The 15243-nt window shown below is 45.9% G+C and overlaps 1 protein-coding gene across 1 annotated transcript in view; it reads right to left on the bottom strand.

Moving 5' to 3' along the window:
* LOC116394745 (inactive phospholipase C-like protein 2) overlaps nt 1-14958 on the bottom strand; it is a 64319-nt gene extending 49361 nt beyond the window's left edge. The window contains exon 1 of the mRNA XM_031868035.1: nt 14172-14958. Coding sequence (XP_031723895.1) covers nt 14172-14477 — 306 coding nt within the window. The 5' untranslated portion in view covers nt 14478-14958. The remainder of the gene's footprint in view (nt 1-14171) is intronic.
* Between the last annotated feature and the right edge of the window lie 285 nt (nt 14959-15243).

The following is a 15243-nucleotide window of genomic DNA, read 5'->3' as shown; positions in this document are numbered from 1 at the left end:
ACACACACACACACACACACACACACACACACACACACACGCACACACACAAACATGGGTCTATAGGTCTCTGGAGTCGGCTCTGTAAGTGGCAGGTGGGAGAGAGGCTGCACCACAGGGGCTGGTGTTGTCGCCAGCACCATGGATGCTTTTTCCATAGTCACAACAACACACACACACACACACACACACACACACACTGTACGCTCCTCACAGCCACAAGCCATGAGGAAATGAGGAAGCGCACACCTGTTTCCCCACACTTAAACACACACACACGCGCACATATGCGAGACCTGAGGCAGTTTAACCAGTCGCAGCATGAGTTGTCTGTGAATACAGTGTGAATACTAATTAACCGAGGTGATGGAGATGACTGACATGAACTACACGTCTATGTCTGCTCTGTTTTTCTCGTTGACTCGATTCGGTCACAACGTTAAAGCTGATCCCAGATCCACATTGTCTGTGTGCCCCTCCCTCCTGACCTGCAGCTAACCCTGTCACCTGACCTCCCTCATCCGCCAGCACCCTTGTTCCCTTGTCTCCATTAGCCTTGTAGATTATATACACAGGCCCATTACCATTCATTCTAAGCCAGATCCTCTTAAGTGCCCAGCCGGATTCCTGCCTGCTTTACGAACTTCTGCTCCTTTCCTTGATTCCTAACTGGATGACTTTGCCTTACCTTACCTCGCCTGTCTGTTATTGACTTTTAACTTCATCCGCTTCCTCTCTGGGTCGTGCGTTTGGGTGCGAACCCGCCAATACTGAGCCATTAAGAGATTCAGCGGTTTCCTGGAGTACTGTTTCTCAGAAGCCTGAACTTCCTTTGGTTAACAACAGTTCTGATCTCAGCTCAGCTGCAGTTATCAGAGAAACATGAAGTGGAGCATCTATTCTCTCAATAATTCATTCTTAGAAAAAGGACTGATTCAAGAGATAATGGTGCTCTATTTGCCTTCGATGAGCAGTCATGGCCTACTTTGCTTACGTTGTCCAGTTCTCTGCCTATAATGACCTCGATGAGTCACTCAAGACTCAAAGCCTTGTTTTCATATGGGGCACAAGTTGCACTACAAAATTAAAATCCTTAAGTTGCTGTCCACTTTGATTGCCGTGCATTGAAAAAATACATTAAACATTATAACGTTAAACTGTACGATAACATTTAGACTAACTATAAACTGCAGTTATGTGCATCTATAGTCAGCTGAGCGAAGGGGACTTCTGCTGATGCGGTTTCTAATTGGTAGTAAAGGATATTCACTCTGCATGTTGGGTAAACAATTAGCGCCAAAGCGTGTGACTTGAATTAAACTGTGAAAATTTAGATGAGGACAAAAAAAAAAAAAAAAAAGAGAGACGGGAAATGTGGCAGAGAAAATAAGATTCCTAAAAGCACAAGCAGACAGTCAACCGCCACCCGGTGCCTTCATCAGCGAGTCCTTCAAACGTCAAACTCAGAAAAACAAAGAAGTGCTATTTGCATTGTAGCTTTGATGTCAAATATATTTTTTTTTTCCCTTTTTTGCATATTTGTAAACAGTTCATTGGTTTAACTGATGACTGGAAAAGGAATCAGCAACTATTTTGAGAATCAAATCATAATCGAATCAATGTTTTCAGTACAAAACCCGTTGTGGAACTACCACATTGTGGTGGTTGTCGCTCAATCAAGAAGAGAAACTACGCTGACTATGGATCATGTCATCCAGAACAGAGGAACTGCAGGAAGCACACACTTAACACTGATTTGTTTTGTCTGACAAACCAGTTATTACACTTCGATTCAAAATGGTCGCCTCAGAACTGCCAAAAGGACAGGCACGTTTGTGAGAGAGTCTCTCGAGGCCAACGGGGGCATTTTTCTGTTGGAAACAGAAGTGAGAAAGCTGCCTTTGTCTTTTCAAAAACCTCTCATGAGAGACAAGGCCTGCACTATACTCGGGTTAGATGAGGACAGGAAGACGGGCGGGGCGGCCATCGCGGCTTCACTGAAGCACGTGCATCCAGAATGTACGGCTTCGCACCTTCACTCTTCTCCCTTCGTCTGTGCCTCACGTCCCCGTCTCTCTCCCGCGGCCTCGCTGCTTCGTGACTGGGCTGTTGGGAGAAGACTGCAGTCCTCGCTGCTCAGCATTACTGCCAGCTGAAGGTGCTAATGGCAGATAGCTGTAGAACAGGCAGTGCCCTTTCTTTATTTCCATCCCTCTGGCTTTTAATACTTCCATGTCTTTGACTGACTCCCCTCCTCCTCCTCCTCCTTCTCCTCCTTCTTCTCTCTCCTTTGGTGAGCAGCATTCAACAGAGAAGTCCGGCCTTTGATCTGCATGTTATTCCCTCACTGTTGATCTAGAATAGGGCAGTTAACATCCAACAAAGTGTAGCCTTTGCACAGGCTCGAGGTTTCCCATGTGCTTCCAGTTCTTTATGCTACGCTAAGCTAACCAACTGCAGGCTGTAGCTTCATATTCAGCACCGACGCGAGAGTGGAATTGATCTCCTCATCTAACTCTCGAAGGGCATTCCCCGAAACGTTGAACTATTCCTTTGGAGACACTCTCCATGCTTAATGTCTTTTATTTATATTTGTTCTTTAATAAAAGTACTTTAACGTGTCCTCATCCGCTAAAGGGAACGACCTTCAGAATAATCAATGGAATACTTGATTGTGAACACAGTTTATGACGGCAGCCCCCTTTTTACTGTCAATCGTGGTGAACAGCGTCGCCTTGCAGCAGGAGACAAAGCAATGACAATGTTTTAAAAGATCTGGCTACATTCAAATAGCTCAAAACCAAAAGATCGAGAGCCTGACTCATAAACAAACTGTGCCGAGCATGAAGCTGCTCATTGTCATTATATAACCCTGTCCAACTGCAACAGCTATAAATGTACCAGATACGATGCTCTGAGAACGACTGCGCCGCCCTTTTTGTCAGGATCAACGGGTGAGCTCTCAATTAGTTAGATTGAGATTCTTATGTTTATTTCTGGCGCATGCTGTGTGCCACCCGAACCTCTCACCACCCGCCAACCCCGCTGACAATCAGAGCTACACATTGACCTTAATACTCCCTGATTACCAAACCAGACTTCCCCTGTTGCATGAGTGTCTCACCTTTTCACACAATCATGCACTCAAATACACTTTTGCACACACACACACATATATAAAAATGTTTCCTTCTATATCTCTGCCCATGGCATCGAGTGCTCCCCCTCACACACGTTGTCAAGGCTGTTGACGAACGGGTCACCCTGTGCTGAGTGCTTGGACCCACTTACCCAGACCGACCTGCTCTCTTCAGTCTAATTGGAATCTGACATTTTGCACGGTGCCCTCATAAAAAAAGAGGGATGCCTTGGCACTAGGAACCTATTACAGTTCCGTGCTGTTAATTTGGCATGTTTTTGTCCATTAAGTACACATTGCATTTCAGTGTTTAGGCATTCAAGTACTTGAGGGGGGAAAGGAAAGGAGGGGAAAAAAACTACATTTCAAGGCTTTTCAAAGTTTTAATTGTAAGGACCAACAACACCTTGGTCGTCTTATTCACAACATCTGTTTATTGTTCAGACAACATAGCTCTTATTCTTTTTTTTTTGTGCTCAGAAATGTCAAAAAGTAAATGTTGATCACTCAAGAGAGTTTTCAAACAGTCTTTGCTCACAATTACGTTACCTCACGATGACAACCAAGCTTTGACAAAAACACAGAGTCAACATGTTGCAAGCGATGGACTGACGGCTGTTTGGAAGGTCGGAGATCCACCTGTCAGTACGCTATCAAACATTGTTGGTGGTTAAGTGTAGTCAGCGCTCAAATGTAGAAGAGGTTTGGGGTTGTTTTTTTCAGACTGGAATATGAGGGGGTTGGGTAAACCACAGGGATTCATTTGTTCTGAAAGCATTTTCACCGCTGTTTTTCGTCATTGCTCTGTGACTTTTATCGACCCTTCCCTGACTCATTTCTCCTCTTGCTGTGAGGGGGGAAAACGCAGTTTGCTCCTCGCTAAGAGACACAGCTGGAGCTGCAGCAGCACGAGAAGCAGAAATACATGGGAGATGGTAGAAATAATATTCATTCCAGTTTAGCATCTAGCCAGCGCCGACTGTCACACTGTGTTGCAATTATGCTTGCAGCGGCATGTTGTGGTTGAGTCCCACGCTTTGTTTTTTTCTTTTTACTTTACTTTGATTTGATGCACGTGTACCACACTGGAAATCTTGCATTTCCTTTTTCTAGTGAGACGTGCCCACACTTTCCACATGCTTTTCACATTGCTCTTTAAAAGATCAGATTAAGATTCATGAAAGAAGCTGAATATTCTACAAACCAATGGATCTGCAAAGGTGACTCTAGCCTTCCTTTGACTATATGCTTGTTCACTTTCATCAAGAAGAGCAACATCAACGAACCTCCTCTCGCTGTCATCACCGCCTCTTACTTTTCTCTCTTTTTCTTAATCATAATCAATCATAAAATCCCTCAATCCAAAGTCACAGCAAAGCCCAGCCTGCTCTTCTTTCACACACAAACTGTATACATGTTCAGAGAAAACATAAATACACAAGCCGATCATTGGGGTCTGGTGCGCCAGAGGCGCAGAGCAGAGAGGATGCTGGGATTGCGTGAGACCCCCCCCCCCCCCCCCCCCTGAACCTAAACCTCCAATCGCCAAACTCATGTCTTATATTCTCCAGGAAGAGCCAAGGCCTCCTCTGTCAGTAGCTCCCACCACACATCTACCGCACAGTATGGCAAACATAAATAAACCATCTCGACACGTGCAGCGTACGGAGCCGATGAGAACGCACAGGCACAGAGACACACAGGTAGAATGTGAAACGGGAGTGATTCAGCGAAGCTCCGAAGAGTATATTGTAAATAATGTATTCCGTTGAAGCCGCAGAGAAACGTAGCGATGCTGCTGCAGAGGAAATGCTATAGTTGCATCGGTGGAACGTGCGAGTGTCTCGCCCGTGCTTGCACTGTAACCTGCAGAAAGACGCCCTGGGGGCAACACACACTGTATAGGACGCAGTGTGTGTGTGTGTGTGTGTACCTGGAGGCACTCGAAAACAACCAGTTGACTAGAAAACAAAACCGGGCCAGAACATCTGCGCATAACTCGGAGTGAACAGTAATTACAGGAAATGTGAAAAGAAACGTCTCCTCTGCCGTAAAGGAAAGTCTAACGTGATCTCCTGTTCGGCTTGCGTAGGTGTTGCAGTTTATACGAATGGCTCATCAATAAAAATAAAAAAAAGGCACGAGAGATTTATTTTAATGTGCGGGCAGCCACCACAACTACCGGTAAATTAGAAGGAACATGAAACAAAACACCAAATCACAAAGAGCTCGTTAAATTCTCACCACGCGGTGAGATTGATTTCCAACAACGCATCATTTTAAAAAGCGTCAATCAACGAATCAAACGAGACACTTAAGTTGTCCATTCCGATCTCATACACACTCAAGCGTCTGTGCCTATAAAGCCCCAACATGTCCTCGTCTTACGTCATCTGTGCCAGGGCAATGATAGAAACGACACCATCTGTGAATCCCTGGCAAGGTCTGCGTACCAGCGGGCTATCCTCACCCACAGTGGTAAAGAGACGTCGGAATAAACACAAGCGTCTCCGTACACAGTGGCCCGCGATGTTCATGGACAATCACAATCCACCATGAAGCCTGAAAGATGCTGTTGAATACTGAAGGTTAAAGGCTTTTTGTAAACGGTAACGGTGTCACCTTAGTGCTACTGTATAAATGAACCTGATCTTGTGAGGTTTTAGCAGGCGAAAGATTTCTATGAGTTGTTTTCTATATGATGCGTAATGCATTGTGCACTTTGCACCAATGTTTTGCGATGCATTGAGCAAGAGAATAGTTAGTACCTGGGGTAGCAAGGTTTTTGGACCCCAGACCAAAACAATGAATAATTGAAGGAAATATTGAATTTGAAATCATAACAAAAATACTACAAATCGAAGGAGACATTCAATGGCTGCTTTCAGTATTTGATGAGCTACCGACACATTTCTGTCAGCACCAAATAAGTATTGAGGTTTGACACCCGACACACTGCTAAATACTGATCACAAGATAATCTCACCATGATGCCTATATATGAACAACACATTAAAGGAAAACACAGCAGGCTGCTCTACTGTGTGGAACTCAAAAAACCCTCACTTTGTGTTGTGCACCTGTAGAAGATCTAGCCTACCATTATAAAATCTATAAATAAGCTGAGGTCCTTGGTTGGCTGGGTCACGAGGTTAGAACGCAATAAAAAAAATTTAAAAAAAGAAGCAAAGCGGAGCAGACACAAGGACCCAGGAACAACACTGGCACACACACTGCCAAGAGAGACTAATTAAAGCAACCAGAGGGCATAAGAAAGTTTTATTTTGCTATTTGTTTTAGTCGCTCAACAAGAGAAGTCTCCACTCAAATCTATGGAAGTTCAAACCTCCAAACACAACCTTGCACTCTTGCATAACCACTGTATTAGTATGTGCTTTCAGTTAAAGTAGAGATAACTCTGGCTAGCGATCAATATTTGTGATTTCTTTTCCTGCAGGAGAACTTTTGTTGGCCATGATTCGGTCTGAAACACACTGATGATGGCCTACACATATACACGCATGTGACACACACACAGCATACTGTAATAATATCTCTGATGTGATGTCCTCACATCGCCCCCACTCTGGCATGCCTTAATGCAGATCATAAGGGCAAGTTGCATCACTTCCTTCCTCCTGCAATGCTCTGGGCTTATCTTCCATTATCAGTTGTCCCTCGTCTTATTGTCTTCTCTCAGGAAGCAGCACTGAAGGGTTTAGTCTCGACGCTCTGTGGGGAATTTCCTTCCATTTCAACGAGAACAAGCTGCGCAAGAACGCTGCAACGTTCGTCCACCGCTAAGATACGCCGCTGTCACTTCCGATAACGGAGTGACGTCGACTGGAAACGGCCACCCACGTGCACAAAGACTCACATTACACAACACACGTCCCAATTCATCCATCACGCAGCCTCCTTCTACTAATTGTTCTCGTCTCAGGCACAGAGATAGCTGCACCAGACCGCAGGAGGAGGAACAGAAGAATGAAATGGTGCAGACGTGAAGACAGTGCGCTCCCTCCGGCGGGCCAAACCTAACGGATTGACTGTCTGAGTAAATAAAGCGAGGCCGATGAAGACTTGCCGCCGGTCTTTACCTGTTTCCTGCTCTTTTTAATTAAGTAGCGTAGTGAGAGAACGTCGGAAGAAACAGAGCCGGCTCCATCTCCTGTGCTTCCTCCCCGTCAGTGGGATTACCTGGGGGAACCTAGGATTCACACTTCAGACTGTAATATAACAAGGTGTGTAACACGAGGCGCTGGTGCTACATGTCGTGACGGGGAATAAAAAGAGTGGCACTGCATGAAAGTTGACTCTCCTGAATAGCCTTGTATGTTAAAAAAAATAGTGGATCTTTGGGTCATTACACGGATTTCAATTAGCTTTTAAATGGAAAGTTAAACACCTGACTTTTTTTATTTTCTGTTTTGATGATTGCAAACCGTTTCATCAGCCTCCGTCACACGGTGCTCGTCGGTGTGTGTCGTTACATTCTCTTCCTGTCTCGCTGCACTTGAACAAGAACCAATGTGATGGAAAGGATGTGCCGTATGTTCTACAGGCAGGAGAAAAAAACCATGTCGGAGCGAAGCCAGGTGCAGCAGCTCCCATGGACATAGTGTCCTATTCATCCATCAGACCACCGTTCCTCTGGCCCAGATGAACCGGAGAAACATCCAGCCTGACAAATCTGAGTATTACTCATCCTTACTTATGTGCTTGAAATGACAAAAAGCTACCCTGGGAGACCCATCTGGTGTCATCTCCTGGTCAAACCAATGTCTCTGTCACGAGGACCACACATATAAAACCCACCGATGTCGTGTCATCACCGTTGCACACGTCCCCACAAGGATCATCAAGATAAGGCATCACCCCAAACACGGCGTCCAATCAAATCAATTGTTCTTGTTTGAAAGAGCTGTCTTTGTCTGGGGCCCTACTTGATGCATGGGGTAATTGAGGTTCCAGCTCAAGACATTATCCCTGAAGGGAATAAAGGAGGAGGAAGGATTAGGAGGCAACTTTGGATAACCCCCCCCACGAAACGGATGGCCACGAGGACAAGAGGAACTCTAGTGGTGTGTGCAGTCCCTCAAGAAGGGAAGGGGAAGTTAAATACACCAAATCCCTGTCAGGGGTTTTATGGCGGTTAGTCTAGTCTAGCGTTTGCCAATCAGCATTAGTGCTTTGAAATTGTAGCCACCGGTAAATAAAAAGGGTCCGGCAAAGATAAAGAGTTCTCATCCCTAATTGAAGTTGAAGAGCGGACACATTTCTCCATGCCAGGGTTTTTTTTAAAGTCTGTAAAATCCTTTAAAATCCTTGAAACTAAGCTTCAGAAACTCAGATATAGACCCTCCATATCATGTCTCCATGAGAAGCTGTTTGATTTTTCCCTCTTTCTAGAGTCCTCGTCTTCTCTCTGCCATGGTCGCATCAGCTTCGAGGGATAGGACATTTTGGAGAGACGAGAAATATGAACGTCTATGTCAAATAAACCTTGCAGCAAACATAATTCACAGCTCCTCCTCGTTTAAGTTCACTCTTGTTCCACGAATGTTTGGGGGCTCTTGAGCTCAGTACTGCTCTGTGGGCGAGTGCCCTTTATAAAACCGTTGATGCTTTTGCTCCCAGCATGATGCCAAGCTGTGCATTCACAGACAAAGAGGCCCTATTTGAGATGTTTGTATTTTTTGCAGATTGCCGCTTTGAGAGAAGCAGCCAAGAGAGCAAGCGATGATTCAGCGGCCCCAGACCTCTGTAATCACCACTTCACATCTTCTGCTTCCTCCTTTCACGACGCGCTGCAGATCTCTGTTCTCCAAAAATATCCAAGCGCTCAGTTCGCTGCTGCTGCAGGAGACATGGGAATTACTTTGAAAACCTTCAGAGAGACGTGCATTTTGTTCCAACCTTCTGGATCTCTGTCTTTATTTCATTACTTTGACTTTCACGGAGGGAGCTCTTAATCTACGATTCTACATAAAGCCTGTGATATGAGCAGTGAGGCGTGGATACTGTCCCAATTCTCATCATCATCATCATCATCTCATATGATCCCACTAAATGTAATCGGTGTTATAAGTTCAGGCTCGTACGGAGGTGTCCTCAGTCCTCCAGGGGGATCAGCCAAATCGCACATTAGCTAAACAACAGCCAGCAGCAGAGGCAGCCTGACAGTTGGATCCATCAGGGGGTGGAGATTTAAGACACTGCTCCTGTCTGACAGGTCCCCTACAGCTACGTGTCCATGCAGGTTTCAAGTGTTAACTTTTCCAATGTCACAGTCAGACACTGTGAATTACTTCTGCTTCTTTCACCGAGAGGCTCTCTGAAAACATAAAATACAATTACTATCGTGCAGAGTTTTTTTGACTGTCAGCTGGCACTATACTGACATTATAAGACAATTCCTGTCGACTAATAATTTTGATGCGAATCCACGTGTTGCTGATGCTTAAAGATACAGAACACCAGCAGTCACAATGCAACTACTGAACAATCTGTAAAGCCGATCTTGCCGAGCCTACATCATTCAATCATTGACAAATACAGCATGTTGTTTATTGACTCAGGGAATAGGTCGTCCTTTAATCCAAAGGTTGGCGGCTTGATTCCTAGCTTCCTAGCTTGATTCCTAGCTCCTCCTTGTCCGCGTGTCCTTGACCAAGTTGGTTTCCGGGGCGCTTTTCAGTCGCCCACTGCTCCTAAAAATGCTACGGACGCGTTGAATGTAGAGGTCAGTTCATGAAGGTAATATGTAACAACCGCAATCAAATTGAAGTTTAAGCTTTTTCAATTTACAGCTTAACTGAGTTTAAAACACTTTTGGGGTATATTGAGGAAATATCTTTATTTGGTTACAAAGCTAGAGATCTGGGCGGCCCCAGGGTGGCATTGGGGAGCTGATGTAGGAGACAACATGCTGTGCAGAAGAAGTGGGCCCTCCCTTTCTATGTGCATTGCTCTATATGTCAGCACACAAACAAACGTATGCTACGACAGCTCCGTTTCCACACATTTGCATGAGAGGCGACAACTGACAAATTTGCTGAAAAGTGTAATAACAGAAAAAGACCACATTTGTGGGTGCCGCAACTAATTTACATCAAGTTCATTTCACGCTATAGATGTGTGTAGGGTTCAGGGACCAATTATTTTCACAGGTTCTATTAATACCTGCAAAAAAAAAAACAATGCCTTGATAACGCAGTACAGCTTCACATCATAAGTTCCACTAATATGAACCCCAAAGGGGACAGATATATTCAATACGATAACGCACCCGGTCACAACGAAGAAATCCTCCAGATTCTAGGAGCATTCAGATAAAAATGACCTGGCGACCATCCCCGATATCAATCTCGCTGGGACCCTGCGGGGATGAACTCGAATGCACCATGAAAAGAACACCAGCCTCCCATCAACCTTGGGCAGTTATGAAAGGCACTCGTGTCTGCATGGTCAGCTTTAACACTGGCCCCTCTGTTGAGTCACGATGCGTGGGAGCTGTAATCAAGGCCAGAGGTGGTCAAACACGGTAGTGAACCGCTTTGTCTATTTAAATGGTCAGTGAGTGAAGGAGGGCGACTTTGAGAGTGGAAGGAGCATTTCAGTGGCTGTGGTTATTTAACATTTTTACTGTTTCTGTGTGGCAGAACGCATCACTTCACCAGAGAAAGGTTTGGAGAAGTTTCCGGCTTGTTTTTTTTTGTCCTTAGTGACAGAAGAACATGGCTTTTACAGTCTCCCATTCAAACTAAACATACCAATTTTAGTTGAATCTGTCATCTAGACTGATTGATAATCACCTCCCCCTCTAGGATGTTGTCAGTTGACAGGTTTGACCCTTCCATCAGCCAATCAGGCACGGCCATGTTGTCTCATATCTATTATATGAGGTCATTAATAGGAGCATGAATTGATGATAACAGTGTTACATCATTGATGTCTTTTAACCCAACCTTGAATGTTTTCTTTTTTCATTCTTCTTGCAGATCTCTGAAAATAAATGTCTGACCTTTAATCTGCTGCGACGGTTAAGGACTCTGAGCGCAGCCAAGAGGGGGGGGGGTGAAAAAAAGGAAGAAAAGAAAGATATGGCAAATGCTTGGGAGAGAAGCAGCAATAATAAGATGCGTCACTCTTAAATTCTTGATCAAATCCAGCTCCTTCCTCACTTGTGCTAGCTGTCAGTGGCCTCCACCCAGCAGCCAGGCCGGAGCCGCCGGAGCCAGCCATGCAGCTGTCCACAGTCCAGCGTTACATAACAAGGCTGCATCACAACCCCCCCCCCTCTGGCCACTTTGCAGCCTCTCCACCATGACACTGTCACCCCCGCTGAGGAAATGGCACGAGGACAAAGTTGCATGCCCGCTTAAGGGACAGACACACAAGCGCTCCTCTCTTCTAAGATTCGCTTGTTGAGGGTCAACTCAATGAGGTAATGCAGAGCGGTAATTGCTCATTTGCTTCCAAAATTCCCACGGACCCGCGGGCCCCTTCACCTTTTAAACCTCCACTCAAACACACACACACACACACACACACACACACACACACACACACACACACACAGGCAGAAACAGTGCTGCTGCTCAAGTGTGGGTGGCTGTGCTCAAGCTACACATGAAGCACGGCTGACCCAGTTTCCCAACACATGCTCTGCTTGAACAGTGCGTATCATTTCGTGCCTTTCTGGAGGTGCTCGGGCAAATCAAACCCTGTTTAGTCGCACCTGCTTGAACATGAGACAGACTCAAATGGTTCAAGACATATGCCAGGCTCTGTGACGGGAGTGTTTCACCTTGATTATGTGCATGTTAAATGCTCAAACCTGTTCTACAAGGCTGTCATGTGATCAACACCAGACAAGAGTGACTGAAACCACAGTCGAGTCGAGTTTTAAAAAACTGTACATTAAAATCTATTGAAATTATATCAAAAAGCAGTGGTTTGATAATAGTGTTTAATTTAAACCAGGCGGCAACATCCGGTTCTGACGAGTCAAGCCGATGCGGAAGTGTCTTAAAACTTGCATTCTCTCAACTGACCAGCAGGGGGCGACTCCACCGGTTGCAAAAAGAAGTCAGATTGTATGGAAGTCTATGAGAAAATGACTCTATTTCTCACTTGATTTATTGCCTCAGTAAACATTGTGAACATGAGTTTATGGTCTCAATCTCTAGTTTCAAGTCTTCTTCAATACAGCATGATGTTCAGTTAGTAAATGATGGTCCATTTAGAGTCAAACAGACCATAAAGCTGAGTATGCTTTAGGGCGGGGCTTACTGTGATTGACAGGTCGCTGCCGCTACCAGAGCCGTATCCGGCGTCTCTACGTCACTCCTCCGCATTTCAAATATGGTAACTTCCGTTCATCGGTTGCGAAAAACAACAACGTGGCGACGGCCGTAATCCAAGATGGCGACGGTGAAATCGAGGTTTAGAACGGCAGTCCACCAACTAATGGGTGACGTCACGATGGCTACGTCCACTTCTTAAATACAGTTATATTGAAAACTGTCATAAGTGCAGCTGAAACACAATAGAGGGGAATTCCACCAGCTGTGCACAATTTCACAGCCTAAAAGTCAGCCTCTCACGTCGGGAAGAAGAGCCTTGGAAACGTAAGTGCACTTCTCTGAGAGAGTATTGTTGTAGAGGGGGGGGGTACAGGGCTTTGGAGACATGTGATACTCCAGATTTTTTTTTTTTGTCATAAAGAACAAATGTTTCCACTGTAAATACAAACGTAAAGGCTGAGGGAATTTGTACATGAATTTAAATCTCACTGTGTTTGACAACAATCAACCGCTGACAGTGTCTGCGTTCAAAGACATGTTGTTTGTGGGACGGTGCACGACATCCAAAAGGGAATCTAATAATGGGGGCAACAAAGAATTAGCCAGTGTTTTGTGTCAGTTGCTAAGCAAACTAGGTCCGATATGACAGAATGCAACTCTCCAGTGTGTCCCCACCTACGCAATACTCGTATCTCCACCAAGGACCCCATGGTGCACTCCGTGTTGTAGAAACAATGCAACGCTGGTGAGTATTATATAAATCCTATGAGGGAAAACTCGCCCGTGTCGGTGTGTGGAAGACCGGTTAATTAACCTCCGGTAATGGGAGCGCTGCGGGCCGGGCCACCATTAAAAATATTAACATCACACCATCCATTAAACTGAGGGAGCTATATATGCAGAGAAGTGGCCCACATATCAGGGTTTTTTTTATACGACGCAAAAGTTTCAAAGCACACAGAATTCTGTGCAGCATCTGTTTCACATAAACCTGCCATTACTGCTGCATTGTCAAGAGTTAATAAATTAACCCCTAGTGCACTGCAACTCTACTAAAAACAGACATTATTTGCGTAATACATTCGAACACAAGACACCACAGCAGAATACGATGAATGTTACACTGCATCTCTCCACAGTGTAATGGCGTGTTACTGTACAGCCCTGTGTGTTAAGTGCATGCTGTATACTGTAGTAACAACAAGGTGACTGCAGCTGTTTCAAAAACAATGAGGCTCCTTTAGCTTCTGGTTGAACTGACATTAAAGATGCAACCCTGCACATATGAGGGGTTTATATAGGATCTGTGGATGATTAAAGCACATGACTTCATGTCAAAGTGTTGCTTTTTTTTTCCATCAGTGAGTTTGACACACAGCATGCAGGGGCATCCATATGCCTATAGGACCCAAAATACAGATGTTGGGTGAAGATTTGAGCATTCGTTATCATTGATGAGTGGATTTCTGTTGTCTCCTCTGTGGGGGCATGAAGACTAATTCGGGTGCTTGATGTGCTAAACTTCATTTTTCTGGGGTACCCGGTGGAACTCTAGGGACCCCCTGCAAAGTGTCTGGACCACAGTTTACTTATAGGCTTACCACACATTTGATAACCTTTTATTGTCTTGTTACGCTGTATAATGTGGCCACTTAGCGAATTCCCCTCGCGTCACCTTGACGATCGTTGGCGAGGATAATTTATTGTTTTAATCAACCAACCTTCATGATGCCACACGGTGCGTTTCCAGCTCCCTGGTGACTTCTCTCGGCGGAATGATCACGGCTGCCACTCCCGATCCGTGGACTGCCCTGCTCCCTGTACCGCCCGTTGGTGTAAACTCCTTCGGCCCCGTAGCCCTGGGCAGCGGCCGACACCTCCAAGTACGCCCGGGTACCGGTCAGAGTCAGCGCGGCCGCGTCGCCGGTGATTCCCGCAGTGTTGGTCGCGCCCTGGGCCGGCGGGGCGCCGACGGTGGGATCCAGAAAATGTCCCGACACAACATCTGAAGCGTGTACTCCTGCCATGTTCCGCCGGCGTTACAGCAGTGCCCACCCCTCCTCCATGTGAAAACAGCACATTTTCTCAATGCAAAGGTGGACTTGTTGACGTCCAGAGCGGCTCGGTCTTCTTCTCCGGATCACCGGCGGTCCATCACCGGGGGCGCACGGTAGAGTCTGACTGCCGTCCTGGTCAAAGCATGAGCAGGCGGCGTACCCCGCACGCGACCCCCCTCCGATTAGCTCTCTGGAGGCGTGCGTGCTAAAAAAAAAACACTGGGAATAATAACTTATGCTTGGGGGGGGGGGGGCTGCCGTTTCTGTTTACAGCTTGCACTTTCGTGTCCTCAGAAATCGGTTCCGCTCACCACGTCCGCTTCTGTGGACTCTCCGCGGTGTGCGTCGCCTCGAGCCCTGCTCACTTTTGCAGAGCTTTGCAGACGGGAGCGCTTCACCTCTCTCGCATGCATCCGCGGGACAAATTCAAGACGGCGAGAGCGCAATCGCAATAAGCCCCCGAAACGCGTGCACACGTGTGCGCGTGCGTGTGCAATTAAACCCCCAGCATCTCGCGCGCGCAACGAGAGTTTGAGTCTCCATGCGTGCGCGCGCACCGTCTCCACCATCGGCACACGGACTGTATTGAACGTTTGTGAGTTCATCATTGGAAAATGTATGACAGGCCTACGCTTTGAGCTCTATGGTTTTATTGTACAGAGTATCCTCATTGTATTTGAAGTGAAGAGCTCGTAACTCACGTACAAACTCACTCTGTACCCCATATAGGCTAGGA

Source organism: Anarrhichthys ocellatus, unplaced genomic scaffold (genome assembly GCF_004355925.1).
Source record: "Anarrhichthys ocellatus isolate YVR2014 unplaced genomic scaffold, GSC_Weel_1.0 scaffold40, whole genome shotgun sequence".
Classification (NCBI taxonomy): domain Eukaryota; kingdom Metazoa; phylum Chordata; class Actinopteri; order Perciformes; family Anarhichadidae; genus Anarrhichthys; species Anarrhichthys ocellatus.
This window is presented reverse-complemented; position numbering and strand designations above follow the sequence as displayed.